General features: G+C 48.6%; 4 protein-coding genes across 4 annotated transcripts; 1 reads left to right on the top strand and 3 right to left on the bottom strand.

Annotated features, from left to right (window-relative positions):
• Positions 1–3,128: 3,128 nt before the first annotated feature.
• On the top strand, positions 3,129–4,581 carry LOC101776497 (probable sarcosine oxidase). The gene has a single exon (XM_004967452.3). The coding sequence runs from the start codon at positions 3,196–3,198 to the stop codon at positions 4,423–4,425; it is 1,230 nt and encodes a 409-aa protein (XP_004967509.1). The 5' UTR covers positions 3,129–3,195; the 3' UTR covers positions 4,426–4,581.
• A 1,574-nt stretch (positions 4,582–6,155) lies between these two features.
• Positions 6,156–6,995, bottom strand: LOC105914354 (probable sarcosine oxidase). The gene is given in 3 exon segments (XM_012845886.2): positions 6,156–6,611; positions 6,614–6,792; positions 6,884–6,995. Coding segments are annotated over 3 exon segments (747 nt in total).
• A 1,611-nt stretch (positions 6,996–8,606) lies between these two features.
• LOC101775690 (probable sarcosine oxidase) lies at positions 8,607–10,510 on the bottom strand. The gene has a single exon (XM_004967450.3). It carries the CDS (start codon positions 10,018–10,020, stop codon positions 8,782–8,784), a length of 1,239 nt encoding a protein of 412 aa, XP_004967507.1. The 5' UTR covers positions 10,021–10,510; the 3' UTR covers positions 8,607–8,781.
• A 984-nt stretch (positions 10,511–11,494) lies between these two features.
• LOC101776091 lies at positions 11,495–16,993 on the bottom strand. The gene is made up of 2 exons (XM_004967451.2): positions 16,295–16,993; positions 11,495–11,910 (listed from the first exon to the last, which is right to left on the bottom strand). The coding sequence occupies exons 1-2, from the start codon at positions 16,968–16,970 to the stop codon at positions 11,801–11,803; spliced, it is 786 nt and encodes a 261-aa protein (XP_004967508.1). The 5' UTR covers positions 16,971–16,993; the 3' UTR covers positions 11,495–11,800.
• Positions 16,994–17,595: the final 602 nt, after the last annotated feature.

Raw genomic sequence — 17,595 nt, 5'->3', positions numbered from 1 at the left:
TAAAACTGTTTCGGAGGTTGCACCACATTTGACAAGTATCCAACGTGGCAGGGGTGTTATGATGATTTTGGTTCATCACAAATTGAAGCCTAGTCCATGTAAGAGCCTTTATGAGCCTAATTTTGTTAGGTCATTTTTAGTCCATTTTAGATTTTCACGCTATTTTTTAGGCCAAAAAATGTTTGTTGCATGCCATATTGTACCTTTTTTCTGAGCCCTAGCCTATCTAACGAAGAGACATTATTGCATTTCGCAGTACCATATTGGACCGTTTTTTCCTAGGCCCTAACCCATTATTGCATTTTGCCATGCCATATATCCAATTTTGGCTGCTAATCACCATCACAATCACAGACATAAAAACAGCTCATTTCCAACTTCCATATTGTTCACATCACAATCAATGAATAGTTTGCCAACAACAATAATGCAACTTACAACAAGTTAAGCATCAACAATGCAACATACAACAAAAGTTCATCAGCAACAAACAAGTACACTAGCAACACACTTCAGTTGAGGGAAGGATTCACCTGGCTCTAACTGGTGCTGAAGTTTATCAAGCTAGAAATCTGAGAATGCAACTGCTTTGTGGTGTTCTTCAAAGCTTTGAGCTCTTTTGTCTGAGACTTCAATGTTGTTTTTTGTGTTTCACACCTCAATCTCAGTGCACCCATCTCAGACTCCCGTTCAACAATCTTTTGTCGAAGTTGTGCCCCCTCTTATTTCTCACTCTCAAGATCAGCGTCCTCTACCTGCAGTGCAGTACCAACCCTAGTCCTTTTCTTCGAGTGTGGGTGAATGCCAGCAATCTCCTGAAATGTCCTAGATTGGATAACTTCAGCCACTGCTTCAGCAGCAGTCTTTGGTTGGTCATCTTCAGGTTGGACGACAATTTGTTCCATCCGAGCCTAATAAAAGAAAGAAAATGAAAGGTCTCACAAAAGTACTCACAAATATTTCTAGTGTTATTGTTGCAAAGAAAAATGCAAAGTAAACAAGTACTTACAATGGCTGCCTTGTATTGGAGCGGTGTAGCCATTTTTGCTGCAATGGAAGTTCTTGAAAAGATCAATTGGAGTTGGGTCTCCTTCAACATGCTTCTCCCTCTAATATGATGTGAAAACATGCATAAAATATTAGCTTGGAATAAGAAGCATGATCAGGTTCATCAAATAAAGTACAGAGCAGGTTCATCAAATAAAGTACAGAGTAAAAAATATGACTTGTTTAGTTTCTTACCACAACATGAGCCCGTGCAACGTAGCTTCTAGATCTTGTGCACTAAGGAAACCTGACCAATCCATGATTATCGGTGTTAATAGTACATCTCTCCTTTACAATAATGAAAACTCGTGTAAGATACATAAATAAGAGGAATAGATCAGTACATGCAAATGTGCTATTGGCAAGTTTAAGTTCTATTATACCCTGTGAGGTTGGCTAGACTACATCGTAACCAGATTGTTTCACTGGTCATCATTCAGTGTGGTCACAAGAGATTTGGTTGGGACTTCATTTGCTAGAAGATCATTGAAAAACTTTTTCTTGAGTCGGTACCTCCCCTATCTCTGTTGTGACTTGAGCATGTTAGTGGATGCCTCTATGGCAGGTTGACTGGTGGTATCAATATTAAATTATCTCTATATTAAGCATAACACAAGAGTAGTCAGAAAAATGGATGAAATTTTTCTTCTTGAATCCCATGGCACTTGTGCTCTTCTGGAAGGGCATACATCACCTAACTTTTTTGTTACGGTCATACAAGTGGTGTGTGTTAATAATGATTTGGTTGCTAATTGCGTCATTCCAATTTTTTGGCTTTGGGAAAAAGAGATCAAATGACTTGCCTTCACCAGTCGTCATGTTGATGATGTTCTCAGTGTGGGTGGCTGTTGCTTGGCCTTCGGTTGGCAATTATTGTGAATCAGGAGTCGTCCCATCTGAAACTCCTGGCTGAGCTAAAGTCAATTCCTTTGCCTTGATCCTAGTCACTCTAGGAGGCATACTGTTAGAGGCATCAGGTGCCCGAATTTTCTTGGACAACCCTCTTCCCCCGCTGATAGGTATACTATCACTGATCTGATTGGACAAATTGCATAAATAAAAATAATGAGAAGCAATTCTGCATAACTGCTACAAGAAATTTGGTAGGCAATAACAACAGATATACCTCGTTAGGTTTTTATTCATCGATGGCTATCTCTTGCAAACGAAACTGACTTCGTCTTCCTAATATGGCCCATCAATGTGACGATGGCATTTTCACTTGGTTTCCCTACTAAGGGGTGTTTGGATCTCAGTTCGGACTAAAATTCATGTCACATCAAATATTTGGAGGCTAATTAGAAGGATTAAATATGAGCTAATTATAAAACTAATTACATAGATGGAGGCTAATTCCTGAAACGAATCTATTAAACCTAATTAATCCATCATTAGCACATGTTTACTATAGCACCACATTGTCAAATCATGAACTAATTAGGCTTAATAAATTCGTCTCGCAAATTAGCCTCCATCTGTGCAATTAATTTTGTAATTAGTCTATGTTTAATACTCCTAATTAGTATCTAAATATTCGATGTGATAGGAATTTTAGGAGCTCCTAAAGAACCAAACGAGAGCCTAAGAGCAGAATGGCTAATGATCATCATTCCCATATTATCATTATGACAATATCAAAGGATGGTAGCCCACTGCAGTAATGACTCGTCGCCGTTGCTGCCAACCACCCTTGCTCAACCTGTGCTAGCTCAAGGCCTTGTTTAGTTCTCGATGGAGTGCTAAAATTTACATTTTGCCATAAATCCGCAATTGTAATATTTCGTTTATATTTGTAAATTATTGTCCAAACATTGACTAATTAGGCTCAAAAGATTCATCTCGCAAAGTACAATAAAACTGTGCAATTAGTTTTTGATTTTGTCTACATTTAGTACTCCATACATGTACCGCAAGTTTGATGTGACAGAGAATCTTCTTTTTCCATAATGCTAAAGTTGGAATTTTGGGAAAGGCCCAAGCATCCTTCTACTGTCACTCTGTCAGCACACGTGTAGGAACTGTCGCAGCGTGTGAGTCTGCTGAGTATGGCAGACGACAAGAGCGTTTGTTTTCTTCCACAGTCATCAACGAGACCATAAATTCGAGAGCCCGAGACCAACAAGGCCAGAGGCACCCAGGATTTGCGCCATGGCCGCTGCACCCACCGCCCCCGCCGGCCACCGCTCCGACTTCGACGTCATCGTGGTGGGCGCCGGCATCATGGGCAGCTGCGCGGCGCACGCGGCGGCGTCCCGCGGCGCGCGCGCCCTGCTCCTGGAACGCTTCGACCTCCTCCACGGCCTCGGCTCCTCGCATGGCGACTCCCGCATCATCCGCGACGCCTACGCAAAGGCGCGGTACGTGCCCATGGTGCGCCTCGCCCGCCGCCTCTGGGCGGACGCCGAGGCCGAGTCCGGCTACCGCGTGCTCACCCCGGCGCCGCAGCTCACCTTCGGCCCGCGCGACAGCGCCTCGCTGCTCGCCGCCGTCCGGAACGCCGGCGCCGAGGAGGTGGACCTGGCGACGAGGTGGGGAGGAGCCTTCCGCGTCCCTGACGGGTGGGTCACCGCGGTGAGCGAGCACGGCGGCGGCGTGCTCAACGCGACCAAGGCGGTGGCCATGTTCCAGGCGCTCGCCGTCAAGAAGGGCGCCGCGGTCAGAGACAACGCCGAGGTCGTCGGCATCGAGAAGGGGGCCGAGGGCGGCGTCGTGGTGAGGACGAGCGGCGGCGAGGTGTTCCGCGGCGCCAAGTGCGTCGTCACGGTGGGCGCCTGGGCGAGCAAGCTGCTCAGGTCCGTCGCCGGCGTGGAGCTCCCCATCCAGCCGCTGCACACACTGATCCTGTACTGGCGCGTCAAGCCCGGCCGCGAGCGCGAGCTCACGGCGAAGGCCGGGTTCCCGACGTTCTCCAGCTCCGGCGACCCGCCCGTGTACGGCACGCCGTCGCTGGAGCTCCCGGGGCTTATCAAGATCAGCTGCGACGGCGGGCCGCCGTGCGACCCGGACAACCGTAACTGGGACGCTGGCGACAAGGAAGTCACCGAGCGGGTGGCCAGGTGGATCGAGGAGGCCATGCCGGGACACTTGGACGCCGCCGGCGGGCCGGTGATCCGGCAGTCGTGCATCTGCTCCATGACGCCGGACGCGGACTTCGTGATCGACTTCCTCGGCGGGGACTTCGGGGAGGACGTGGTGGTCGGGGCCGGGTTCTCCGGGCACGGGTTCAAGATGGGCCCGGCGGTGGGGAGGTTCCTGGCCGAGATGGCCATCGACGGCAAGTCCAAAACGGCGGCGGAGGCCGGCGTGGAGCTCGGCTGCTACAGGATCAACCGGTTCGACGGCAACCCCATGGGAAATGATGCCAATAAGGATTACTAGTGAGCTCGATCATGGATGTGTGTCATCCTACTACCATGTACCTGTGTGATTCTTGTCACGCATTGAAATAACAAGTTGCATGTGATGGTTGCAACATTATCAGAAAACACAAATGCGTTTGAGTTTTATCAGTGTAAGTATTTTTTTTTTGAAACGTATATCAGTGTAAGTATGTGCTGATCTTTTTCTACCTTTGCATAGTTTAACATTGCTTCTGAAAGAACGCTTTACCTTTCCAAGCAAAAGGAAAAGCTTGAGAAAGACGTACTGATTGATTGCGACGGATCCTGATTCCTTGTTCCATTCGCTCCTGACAAAATAGGGTTGGTTTCTTTTTGTTGAAAAGCTTTGCAGGAAAATAGGGCTAGTTTGGAAGCATTTCAGCGGGCGATGGCACGTGAACACCAGTCAGACGCAGAGGCGCGCAGCCAATCATAACCTAGCGATACAATGCACAGATCGAGTCCAAATCTGAGCGAATTGAAGGGCCCCACTGTTTGGGAACGCCAAAGTTGCCAGGTCGTCTCACTTAAGAGCAAAGCAAGTATAATAAGGGGCTGTAAGTTGGCTGAATGCTGACGTGAAGGAGAGAAGAGGTGAGAGAGGAGAAGCGGGCTATAAGCTTACAGCCGACTTGGGCACAGGAACCAAGAAATTTTGTGAAACTTTGTGAGAATGACTTGTGGGCCATGTATTAATGATGAAGAGCTAACCATTGTACGAGTAGGTTAGAAAAATGCTGAGATGACACGATCGGCCGTTAGTTGGGATGAAAAATATAACCACGTGCAGCGTCTCCCAAAAATGCTTCTCTCCAACCAAACCAACGGCAATCGACACCTACCACAGCACGTGTAGGTACGTGGCCGTGGGCAGCTGATCGGTGATGTGTGGAACAGTGGAAGAACAAAGGACGGGGGGCCATTCATTTGCATATTTATGCCAGAAAACCATGAGAAATACTGGTATATTGAGGTCTGTAGTACCGAGGCACGACATAGTAGTTTCAGCCTTGTAGCTTGCACTCTCGGAGTAGTGACTACAGTTGCTCCTCCCCGATAACAGTAGCTACACAAGCATATATGGGTTATTCCACATTTTGGGCACAAGGAATACAACCAGTCAAACCATATCCCTAGCTAACAACCCATTACAATTCAAGTTCCAACTATTTTTCAAACTGTACGTATATTCACACAAGTAATGTGGCTGCTTTAATTTGGAAGGATTTCGAAGAAATTTCTGTGTAGCATATCAAATAAACAGCATGCAGCACTACTTTTTGAGAAACAGTCGTATTTGTAATGGACCATCTCTTGGCAGTGATGAGTTATAGATACATACTCGTGATAAAACTAAACCAAGAGCGAAAAAATTAGGAGCATAGAAACAGAAAATAACAGATGTGATACTTTGAAAGTGCATTGTGAACTCATGATAATAATCCTACCACAATGGAAGAATAATTGTGCAAAGGAAGAACAATTGTGCTAAGGACAATTCTCAAGGCAAAACTACAGTTCATAGATTTTTGTTACCTTTAGCTCTACAAAGGAAGAACTTAACAACCAAATGAATTTTTGAACACCAGGCACCATGGAAACATTACATGAACAGACACTCGATGGTCCAATTAATTATTCAAGTTATTCCAATGCACCCACCATCGACAAAGAATCACACATCACAGTGACAGTAGGACACGACAAATGACCACATCGTGACCGAGCTCACAAATCCTTGGCGTTTCCCATGGGGTTGCCGTCGAACCGGTTGATCCTCAAGTGACCGAGCTCCACGCCAGCCTCTGCCACAGTCCTCGCCTCACCGTCCATGGCCATTTCTGCCAAGATACTCCCCACCGCAGGCCCCATCTTGAACTCGTGCCCAGAGAACCCGGCCCCGATCACCATGTCCTGGCCAAAATCGCCGAGGAAGTCGATCACGAAATCCTCGTCCGGCGTCATGGAATACATGCACGGCACGCGCTCCACCGGCCCGCTGGCGGTCTCCACGCGCCCCGGCATGAACTCATCGATCCACCGGGCCACCCGCTCCACAGCATCGACGCCGCCGGAGACGAGGCCGTGGCCGTCCGGATCGCACGGCGGCCCGCCGTGGTAGTTGATCTTGATCATGCCGGGGTGCTCCAGGGACGGCGTGCTGTACACGTAGTGCGGTCGCACTAGCTCGAGAACGACGGGAAGCCGGCCTCCGCCGTGAGCTCGCGCTCGTGGTTGGGCTTGATGCGCCAGTACAGGACCAGCGTGTGCAGCGGCTGGATGGGGAGCCGTCGCCAGCGACGGACTTGACCAAGCTTGCTCGTCCACGGGAGGCGTGGCTCCGTGCGGGTCGGCGCCCGGACAGCTGGCGGTGGGAGCGGAGGTAAGGTGGCCGGAGTGCTTGACACCACCTCGCTGCTACCTTTCTCTTCTCCTCGTCGGCGACGCAGGTCTACTGTGTTGCAGCACCGCCGTGGTGGTCCTCCTCGTCGGCGACGCAGGTCTACTGTGTTGCGGCACCGCCGTGGTGGTGGGATCAGATGGTGCAGGGTACGCTCGTGGCACCATGACGGTGATGCATGATGTGCCGGGCTATCCTTCTGGCGCAGATGTCACGGAGGCGACGGGAAGCGAGAAGCTGTCGTAAGCGATACCCGGCAGCAAGTCGTGAGATGCCAGGAGGCGTGCCGCCGCTAGGAGGAGTGCGGCCGGGCGAAGCGCGCGGCCAGGAGGAGAGCTGCCGGGTGAGCACGCGGTCGCTAGGAGGAGTGCGGCGGCCGGGAGGAGCACGCGGCGTCGACAAGGAGGTGCAGGAGGTTAAGGGCGCTGCGCGTGGGCAGCGATAGAGGGCGGCAACAGAAATGAAGGTGGAGGTAAGGTGGTATGGTGAGTAGAGGCGCGGCGGCGGCATTGCCTCGGATGGGTTGCCGTGGCAGTGGTCTGGGAGTGCTGAACCATGTACGTGCATGTACGTGTAGTGAGGGCTTGTATTGCTCCGGGCGAAAGCCCTCACCTGCCTTCGTGCTGGTGGGTATGACGGCGGCGTCCTAGGACGTCGTCTTCCCCGTCGGGGGCGTCATGTTGGAATTACGACCCTGTTGCACGGGGTTCTCTGGGTGAAAACCATGTCCATTTCTTGGACGAGCAATGGCGGCACCATTGGCGTTGTGCCCTCCTTGGAGGCATCGTCTTTATAGACCTAACTTGGTTTGTGGCATTGCTAAACCACTGTCATGGGAGGCGATAGCCGAGGGCGGCAACTCCGCCGCGCGGTGAGCTGAATGGGTGTTGCTGAGCCCATGTGCAAGCGAATGAAGTTATGGTGGCGGCTAGAGGTTGTTGCATGGTTGTCAGTTTTTACTGCTTGCAGCGGACTGCGACGGCTGACGTTGCTTGGCAGCAGTCAGTGCGGTGTGGGACTGCGTCGAAGGACGGCGCTTGCAGTATTGGCAGCGTGGAACGACTAGGCTTGCAGCGGATCGCGGCGGGTTGCTCCTTTGCTGGGCTATCCGATGCGGTACATCGTCGGAAGACGGTGCAAGCAACTTCTCTGACTTGCTGACATGGCAGAGAAGGCTATGTACGTGGGTGAAGCAACGAGGCGAGGTAGACACACTGCGGCGGCTTGGGAGTGGGGCAATATCGCTCAACACTCTGACAACAATAAAAGAAATGGATCCGCGACGTGGAGTACTGCAGCGGGCGTGGCGAGGCCCCCGTGCGCAGTGTATCTTCGAGGTGACGAGAGAGAGGCACAGTCCAACAGCGGATGTGGCGATGTCTCCGCGCGTTGTGTTATCGTGGCGGCGACTGCGAGGCAGCCTGCAAGAGGTCCAGATTCGGTGCTATCACCCTATATCAGGTGGAGAGTGATGTTGCAGCCGCATTACGACAGAAGGTCCTGCATGGCAGTGGCCTTATCGATGCGGTGCAGTCTGCTTCTCGGTTCAACATCGACGCTAGGTTATGTTGGGAGGTTTCGACGACTTCTTGACTGTGTGTTTGGTGATACGGGCTACGGTTAGGCTTTGGTTCTGTCGCCAAGGTGTTGAGAGGAGTGGAGTTCGGTGACGGTTGATGTCCCAATCCAACCGGCCGATGTGTTGTAGAGTTGATTTACGTGTGAGGGCGTGGTACGATATGCGTTAAGGACCCAATCCAACGTGTCGTGTTCGCCTTATTTTTTTTATATTTCCGTCCAATCTTAACTTCATATTCTTTATTAATACAATCTTCTTTATTAATATATTCCGCAGTAAAAAAAACGCTCGCTGATTAAATTAACCTCCCAAATACGACCAACCAGAATAATCACAAAGAAACGTATCACTGGTCCAGCCAGCATTCCAGTTCGTTAATCCTTGGCGTTTCCCATGGGGTTATCCTCGAACCGCTTTATCCTGAAGTGACCGAGCTCCACGCCGGCCTCTGCGGCCGTACTGGCCTTGCCGTCGATGGCCATCTCGGCCAGGATCCTCCCCACCGACGGCCCCATCTTGAACCCGTGTCCAGAGAATCCGGCCCCGACCACCACATCCTCCCCGAACTCACCGCCAAGGAAGTCGATCACGAAGTCTTTGTCCGGCGTCATGGAGTACATGCACGACTGCCGGATCACCGGCCCGCCGGCGGCCTCGACGTGGTCGGGCATGAACTCCTCGATCCACCGGGCCACCCGCTCCGCCACGTCGCCGCCTCCGCAGGCCCAATCGCGGCTGTCGGGGTCGCACGGCGGGCCGCCGTCGTAGTTGATCTTGATCAGTCCCGGCAGCTCCAGCGACGGCGTGCTGTACACGTGCGGGTCGCCGTAGCTGGAGAACGTCGGAAAGCCGGACCCCGCCGCGAGCTCGAGCTCGCGCCCGGGCTTGATGCGCCAGTACAGGACCATCGTGTGCAGCGGCTGGATGGGGAGCTCCACGCCGGCGACGGACCTGAGCAGCTTGCTCGCCCAGGCGCCCACCGTGACGACGCACTTGGCGCCGCGGAACTCCTCGCCAGCGCTCGTCCTCACCACGACGCCGCCCTCGGGCCCCTTCTCGATGCCGACGACCTCGGCGTTGTCCCTGACCACGGCGCCCTTCTTGACGGCGAGCGCCTGGAACATGGCCACCGCCTTGGTGGCGTTGATCACACCGCCGCCGTGCTCGCTCGCCGCGGCTAGCCACCCGTCCGGGACGCGGAAGGCGCCTCCCCACCTCCGGGCCAGGTCCACCTCCTCGGCGCCGGCGTTCCCGACGGCGGCGGCGAGCGCGGCACTGTCGCGCGGGCCCATTGAGAGCTGCGGCGCCGGGGTGAGGACGCGGTAGCCGGACTCGGCCTCGGCGTCCGCCCAGAGGCGGCGGGCGAGCCGCACCATGGGCGGGTACTGCGCCTTCGGGTACGCGTCGCGGATGGTGCGGGACTCGCCGTGCGAGGAGCCGAGGTGGTGAAGGAGGTCGAAGCGCTCCAGGAGCAGGGCGCGCGCGCCGCGGGACGCCGCCTCGTGCGCCGCGCAGCTGCCCATGATGCCGGCTCCCACCACGATCACGTCGTAGTCGAAACGGCGGCCCGCGGCGGCGGCGGCGGTCTCGGGAGCTTCTGCGGGCGCGGCCATGGTGCGAACGCTGGGTTGGTGTGGTGACCTTTGGATGCGAAGTGAGCAGACGAGTGTGCTACCGCTAACTATAGTTGCACAGAGTGGATTTATATATAGGTGAGCTTGGGACTTGGGAGTTGGTGTGCAAGTGCAACGTTGCCAAATTGTAACTTGTCATAGAAGGGATTGCGTTTCTGATTTGTACTGGAGTTATTTTCTCCATACAAATTACAGTACATCTTTATCGATGAACCATTGGAACCCAGTGAGCGCATATGCCAAAATGTCAACTTCCAATCTTGGATGGAAGTACTTTGTCGACTGAGAGATTGGACTTTTAAATCGTAAATGTGAGCTGCCGCTATTTCTAAATAATTTGAAGCGATTCAGAAAAAGAAAGAAAGAAAACCTGTGCATAATATCGCGGGTGGCATGGCATGGCTAGCTTCTTATATGCAAACAGCCTCCCCGTGGAGTGTAAGCCTGTAAGGTGCAACACACCTGCTGCATGCTGTTTCAGTAAGAAAGGGGAAAAAATGACAACTATCAATGGCTCAAAAAAATTATACTAGAAACATTTTTTTGCGAAGAAAATTTACTAGAAACATGCATGAGGTATGGAAATGATTTAACTTAAAATATCGTAGTCAAAATGTCAAATTGATATGAATAGAGTAGCCAGTTCAAGGTTCTTTCTTGTTTTTAAGGACACAAGATAGGAGGACTTGTGTTTGAACTTCCGGAACATATTTAAAAAAGCTGTGTAAGGTAAGGACATGGCCACATAAGAACTGCACTAGATCGACGGGGCCAAGTCCTACCAAGACGCCAGAATCAAATGAAACACATGATTGCGTGGCCGTTCGTGCATTTGACACCGGTCGCGTGAGTACTCTATTGCTTGCTTAGGTCATTGCCTACGATGGAGAAGACCAACCAAACCTGACTTTGTTTTCCCGGAAAGATGCCAGAAATTACGTGGTTAGTTGGTGCACGAGTACTTCTTCATGCGTCTCTTCTTAATTGCTATATTAGTGTTACTAGTATTGTAGTGCCTTGTATATTTTAATTCATGTGTCTCTCCATGTTGCTAGTTGTTTCCTTTGCACGTTCTGTACTGCATGTATATCTGTACTCTCCATCATGTTTAGAACAGGCAAAGTAGCAGACATGCTTACCAAAGCAGAGGCCCGAGTCAGTTCACCGCTTATCCACCGCAGTTGCGCAGAAACTCAAAACGTCCCCCAGCAACAAATAGAAAAGGTCTGGTATTCGCAGGATTACACAAACAAAAACAATGGTGCCGTTTGCGGGGAGAATCGGCTTCTCTTTTTTTAGCAGACGCTATTGAGAAGCAATACCAAAAGGGGTCCTACAGATGTTCAATACAGGATAGCACAAACAATAGCTTGTGCTGAAACCAATAGCGGTACTAACCACTACAGCTACGTGAGCTAACTGAAGATGAGTATCACCGATTCAGAGTCATATGTTAGTACTCAAAACGAAGAACGTCAAATCAGCAGCACCAGCATAACACGACAACTCAAAATGTGTCTCGCGCATACACAACTCTTCCGAAATAACATCAGGGCAAAATTCTCGCCCACAAACTTGGGAACTACTGACTGTCAGCAAACAACTGTACACATCCGAAAGGACAAAATACCAGTGACTAGTTGCCTGCTCTATGGACACTTGCCACAACAAAGACGCATGAGATATGTTCTGATAACTACCGCTGCTAGTGAAGCAAAGCTACAACATATGCATAGATGATTTACCAGCACTATGTGATTCACCTGAGGGAATCCAACATCCTCACATCATGCTTCTTGCGCCTGCAGCGGTGATGGCTCTTCTGCTCCCCGAAGTTATTGTCTCCACCAATTCTCATTTTATTCATATCTACAATGGGAAAATAAGAACAGCAGTAAGAAAAGATTCTAGGAGCACACAGATAAAAAAGCATACATCGCAACACAAGAATGTTTTTGAAATGAACTTGCAACACAAGAATGTCATCCAAGCAAACTTCCAGTAGAGTTGTAGCTGCAGGAAACCAATACCAGGCCATGAATTCTTGATAGCACGATCAACATAAAAAGTGCACCAGAAAACCACAAATTTTAGTAATGAACACTATCTTCAATCAGTTCACTGCAGCAAAATATAAAGTCCAAGTTTACACATAACAGCATCTCATGATGGCAAAACATTTAATGTGTAAAAGAACAACTGAAACATTACTAACTCTGAAAGTATGGTCAAATAGATTTTTTTAAAATCCTTAGTAAAGAACTATTCATGCAGACTCATGCTGTCTGCATACCAGTATAGCACGTGTCACATGCAGAATGTGACTATTAAAACATGATATTGCAAACAGTATGTGCAACATCATTTGATAAAAAAAATGCACTCCTCCGTTCTGCTATATTTGTCCACAGCACACCATGCACACATACCAAGTACTGGTTTCAAGAAAAAAACAATTGTGAAATGACCTTCGATGCCCCTATTAGATTTCATAATATAACAATTCTCTTATATCAGAAAATTTAATTAGGGGTAGGGAGTGGGAAATTGCAATAACTATATCCTCAATTGACAAACATTGTGGAACGTTTTCTCCCAAGGCCATAGACAAGCACTGTGGAATTAAGTATATTTACAACACCTAAAAGACTCCATATGCAAAAAGATTTATGACCACAGTCCACATGTAAGATTTGCCAATTCAATTAAACTCAAACCTTGGGTGACAGGTTCCGTTGGTTCTTTCTTGTTTGTATATTTTTCAGGATTTCAAAGCCATTCCAAAACTGTATGAATCCAGGAGTCATTTGAATTAACCTAATACCTACAAAAACAGCCAATGCAACATAGGACCAAACCACCAGTATATTTGGCAACTGATCAGTAGGGTTTGGAAGCTTGACAACTATTTAACTTCCTAAAATTGTATAAGAACGCAAAATTACTAACAACAAAGTGCAATCATACATCCATGAAGCATGCCATAAAAGACTAAATTTTATTAACAATTCCCAAGCCATATCACAGGCTAAGCATAACTCTTGTCAAAACTATGGTGTTATACCTACCAACTCACATTAGCTGGGTAGCTACTATGGCCAGCATTTGGCCACAACCTGGTTTCAACATTATGACCAGCGCATATTTCGTTAGATCTTTTTCTTGGGTAAGACGTAACAATTTTGATTCTTTTTCTTTTTACTCTGGCTCTGCTAGGACGAATCATTAAATACATTTTCTGCATGACTAGATAGCATGGCTATTGAAGAAATCACTAATAGCCAGAGAAAAAAATCAGCTCATAAAATTTTAGAATAAAATGCATTGAGTTAACAAGGTATGTGCAATACGACATTAGACATGCATGGAACACCAGTAGTTCAAATTTTTTAAAAGAAGTGTTACAACAACCCTTCCAAGTCTGTAGGTACTACAGCAATAGCTACTAGCCTAGTACATTCATTATATAATGCACATATTGCTAGCTTGCCATGTGGGCCCACTCAGCAGAACAGAGGACCTGGCCCCTGGGCAGGTGTGGAAGAGTTTGTTTCTTGTTTGTTTCCCTCAAAGGAAGGTCAAATTGGGTTGTTATTGGCTTATTGCTGCCAGTTTATGTAAGGCATGGTATTATCATTCACAAGGCAATCAAGAACTATCCAAGCTACCTCTCTTCCTCAGCCATGTGCTTGGACTTTGCTGTGCTGCCATCAAAGCACCACATAAACGGATAAACCAGTGGGCCTGGCCTTAAAGAAAAACTCGACTACGGGGGAGACTCCCCTTGGGCTTTTGTTCTAAGAAAGTGCCATGCTTCAAACCGGGATCAGGACAAGAGTTTCAGGGTGTGTTTGGTTGCATGCACCACTTGATGCATGCATGGATGATCCTGGATGGATTGGTACAATTCACCCAACCAAACAAAAGGATCATTATTATTTTGAACCATTCCATACATGAACCAAATCATACAAGCAACCAAACACACCCTCAATGACTCCCGGAGTTCAGCGCTCTAACCGGTCCTTGGCAGTGGTCCTGGCCTTAAACCACCAATTTCACACAATTATCCTATCAGATCTTTGGCACATACCATGGTTTAAAATAGCCGGCTATAGCGTCTGGGAACGTCTGGTGCTAGGATAGGCAACATTTAGCCCTAAGCTGTAGTTTCTGCTATTAGCGGCAATTAGCCTGCTAAATCCGCTAAATGGAGAGTATTTTCGCCGCTAAGCATTCTACTCTGGTCGAAATTTGCATGGGCCGTAAGCCTTCTCAACGTGCGTCGTGTGGAGGCCCAAAAACGACCGCATATGGCTGGGCTGCGATCACCTTATCCCTAGCAGTTAGCCCATTCCCCATTCCTCTCCCCAAAAAGAACAACAGCGGTGGCGCGTGCGACCTGCGGTGGCGCCGTGGCTGGACCTGCAGCGGTGGCAGTGGCTGCGACCTGTGGTGGCGCCGGGACATGCGGTGGCAGCTCCTGTGACCTGCGATGGCAGGACCTGCGGCAGTTTGGACATGCGGCACCGGCAGCAGCAGGAGCTGCACCGATGCACTTGCTACGGCGGCGGCAGGCAACACGCATGTCCACGTAATGTTCTTCCCTTTTGCTCCATGTTTTTGTGCATAATCATCTGATTATGCAAGGTATTTTATAAACCCGCTAAACGGGATTAGCAGAGCTATATCCGCTATAACCGGCTATAGCGTATCCAGACACCTGCCGCTAAATGCCATAGCCGGCAATTTTAAACACTGGCGCATACCATAACTTGGTCCACTTCTTCTGAAGTTTTGCATGGTCTAGCAGCCTCAGCAGAGGCTGTGTTTCTGAAACTAAATCAGTGGACAAATAAAAGGGAAGGATTCATAAATCATAAGGAGTTAAACTGAAACCTAACACACCATTCTGTCAGCTGAGCAATGCTTAACATTAGCCAACTTGCTAAATGTTACTTTCCAAAAAAAAGTTAGCAGATGAGATATGTCGAGAATCAAAATGAGAATGAGATTTCATGCATATAGAAGCTACATCTTTAAACAAATAGAAACATCGGAAAAGGTATCAACAAACATGGATGTTGCTAGCACACCTAATATGAGAAAGCCTTATCTAAATTAACCATATCGTTGGATTACAACAACAAAATATGTGGTTAAATTGCATAAACCCATAACCATAAGGAGTATTTGTGCTACCAGTTAGAAACTGGTTCAACTTGGATAATTAAAATTGCAGTACCACAAGATCAATCTCAGATATTTTTAGGAAAGCGACGCAAATTTACATGTTAAAGGACATAGTGAACTTCACCAAAAACAAAACCATTGATATACGCAAGCCAAACTAAACAAGAATTTATGTTTGCGAATTCCTTGCGATTTTTTAAGAAAAGTCCAATCTGAAAATTTCACAGATCTCATCTCACAAAAATAGATGGAATATAAAAGAAGCCTAGAGAGATCCTATGCATATGCTGATATGCATATGGAAAGCAAGCTTCTCACCAGACCAAATCATCTCAGAACTCAGACAAGATCATTATTTCATTGTAAATATAAGTCATTTGAGGTATGTCCCAAGTCAAATCTTTTTAGCTTTGGCCATCAACAGCTAATAAATCATACAGAGTGACTATATAGCATCAATATTACTAGGTTCATCTTGAAAAATACTTTCATAAGAAATAATTCTCTCTATATGAAACAATAATACAATATATTTTAATAGATTGCTAGTCGAAGTCCCATCTTTTAGACCGTGTCTATGTCATAAACAACACATATTTGTGATCGGAGGGGAGTAAAGAAGAAGAAAATTAATTGGGCACAATCATTTTGTCAACTGGACCACTAAAAGTACATTGTATGGGTACAAACAAGTGCATTTCCCCTGAAAACAATTTTGACTCAACTAATCCGCTGCAAATATTTGTGTACCGAGAACTGCAACTCGGAAAAAACGACATTAACAGCAAGGAACGAGACTATGGAACCAAGCACAGAGGAGCTTGATAACCATAATCATTTGATTCCCGACAGAATTATCCAACGAGTCAAGGACAGAATCTCAATCCACATAGTTATCAAACTAAGTTGTTCTAAATTTCTAATAGAAAATTCTAATTCAAAGAACTGCACACCATGATGCCGACAACAATGCCAATTGCTCAGATCTACGTGGATTCGAGGATACTAGAAGTTAAAATCAGTTACTATCCAAAGAATTGAACACAAGGACGCTAATCACCTCCAATTACCCCGCCCCAGAACAGCTGCTGCCTCCCATCCTCCTCCTCTTCGTCGATCTCATCTCCGTATCCGAGCTCCACATCGCCACGGTACCCAGGTTCGCTCCCGTACCCAGAATCGGCTGCCGCCGCCTCCGCAGCCGCGCCGGACCCACCAGTCCCCGCAGCAGCGCCACCAACGGGCGCCGGGCCGAACTCCGTGGCCATCAGCACGTCCCTCATCCGCACCTCGCCGACATCCGACGCCCACATCTCACCGCTGGAGTCGGTGGCGCCGCCGCCCCCGGCGCCGCACGTGAAATGGAAGTCGGAGCACGTGCCGGATCTCCGGCGGTCGCTGCTGCGGCCGGACACGGACCGCGAGCCGGCGCCGCGGCGCCGGCGCTTGCGGAGCCCGAGCCACCGGAAGGATCCGCCGCTGCCGGCCCCCGAGGGGGCAGGCGTCGGGGTCTCCGCGTCAGGGGGGTGGGCCGAGGATGCGGGTGCGGTGGAGCGGTCGGAGAGGCAGGGCTTCTTGTGGAAGGGGTGCCAGGAGGCGACGGCCTCGGCGAGGAGGAGGTGCGGCGGGTGGTGCCGCAGATGCGGGGCGCGCGGGGTCATCGACGCCGGAGGAGGGGATGCATCGGAGTTGGGGTTCGGGTTGGGGAGCGGGCACGGTGGTGGCGGTGATCTCATTTTGTCTCGGTGGGGAAGGAAAGGCTCGGATATCTGAAAAAAATTTATACTAGACTAGAAATATCTTTAGGAATATCAAAATCTGCAAAAAGCGGCAAAAAGGGTAAAATTGGAAAAGTTGTACTACCAGTAACTTCTGCGTTGACTCCACTCCCACCTGCTCGTCGACTTTTGCTGACCCAAGAGCGAACGGGCTAGTGGGTCAGCTAGGGCCATCTAATACACCAAAGTTACTATTGTAGTCCAAAAATTTGTTCATCAATTTTGAGAAGTTCTGAGGTGAAAAAATCTTCTTGACTTAACTTTGATAACTTGTTTACAGGTTAATGCTGTTGGATTGGATTTGAACCGAAGGTATTGATTTCTAATTACAAAGTTCGGGCTTAAATTATTGATTTTGGAGCGTGAAGATCTTATCAAAGGATATTTAAGTTATTTCATATATTTGTTGATTTCCAATTCTAAGAATTGGAAAGTTGAGATTTGAGAATGGATGCTTTTATAGAAGGAAAAAATAGGATTATATTATGATGAGGTACACTATCGTGTCCCTACACCCTATTTTGTATTAACGTTCAGCATTGAGATATTGGGTTTCAACAACATAAATCCCAATCTAAAAAAC

The sequence above is a fragment of the Setaria italica genome, chromosome V (assembly GCF_000263155.2).
Source record: "Setaria italica strain Yugu1 chromosome V, Setaria_italica_v2.0, whole genome shotgun sequence".
NCBI lineage: Eukaryota > Viridiplantae > Streptophyta > Magnoliopsida > Poales > Poaceae > Setaria > Setaria italica.
The sequence above is the reverse complement of the archived record's forward strand: the minus strand, read 5'-3'. Positions and strand labels throughout refer to the sequence as shown.

Coding starts and splice junctions, on each gene's coding strand:
- LOC101776497 (XM_004967452.3), top strand. CDS start 3,196: ATGGCCGCTGCACCCACCGCCCCCGCCGGCCACCGCTCCGACTTCGAC.
- LOC101775690 (XM_004967450.3), bottom strand. CDS start 10,020: ATGGCCGCGCCCGCAGAAGCTCCCGAGACCGCCGCCGCCGCCGCGGGC.
- LOC101776091 (XM_004967451.2), bottom strand. CDS start 16,970: ATGAGATCACCGCCACCACCGTGCCCGCTCCCCAACCCGAACCCCAAC. Junction 11,911..16,294: donor CTGGGGCGGGGTAATTGGAG/GTGATTAGCGTC, acceptor TTCCCATTGTAG/ATATGAATAAAATGAGAATT.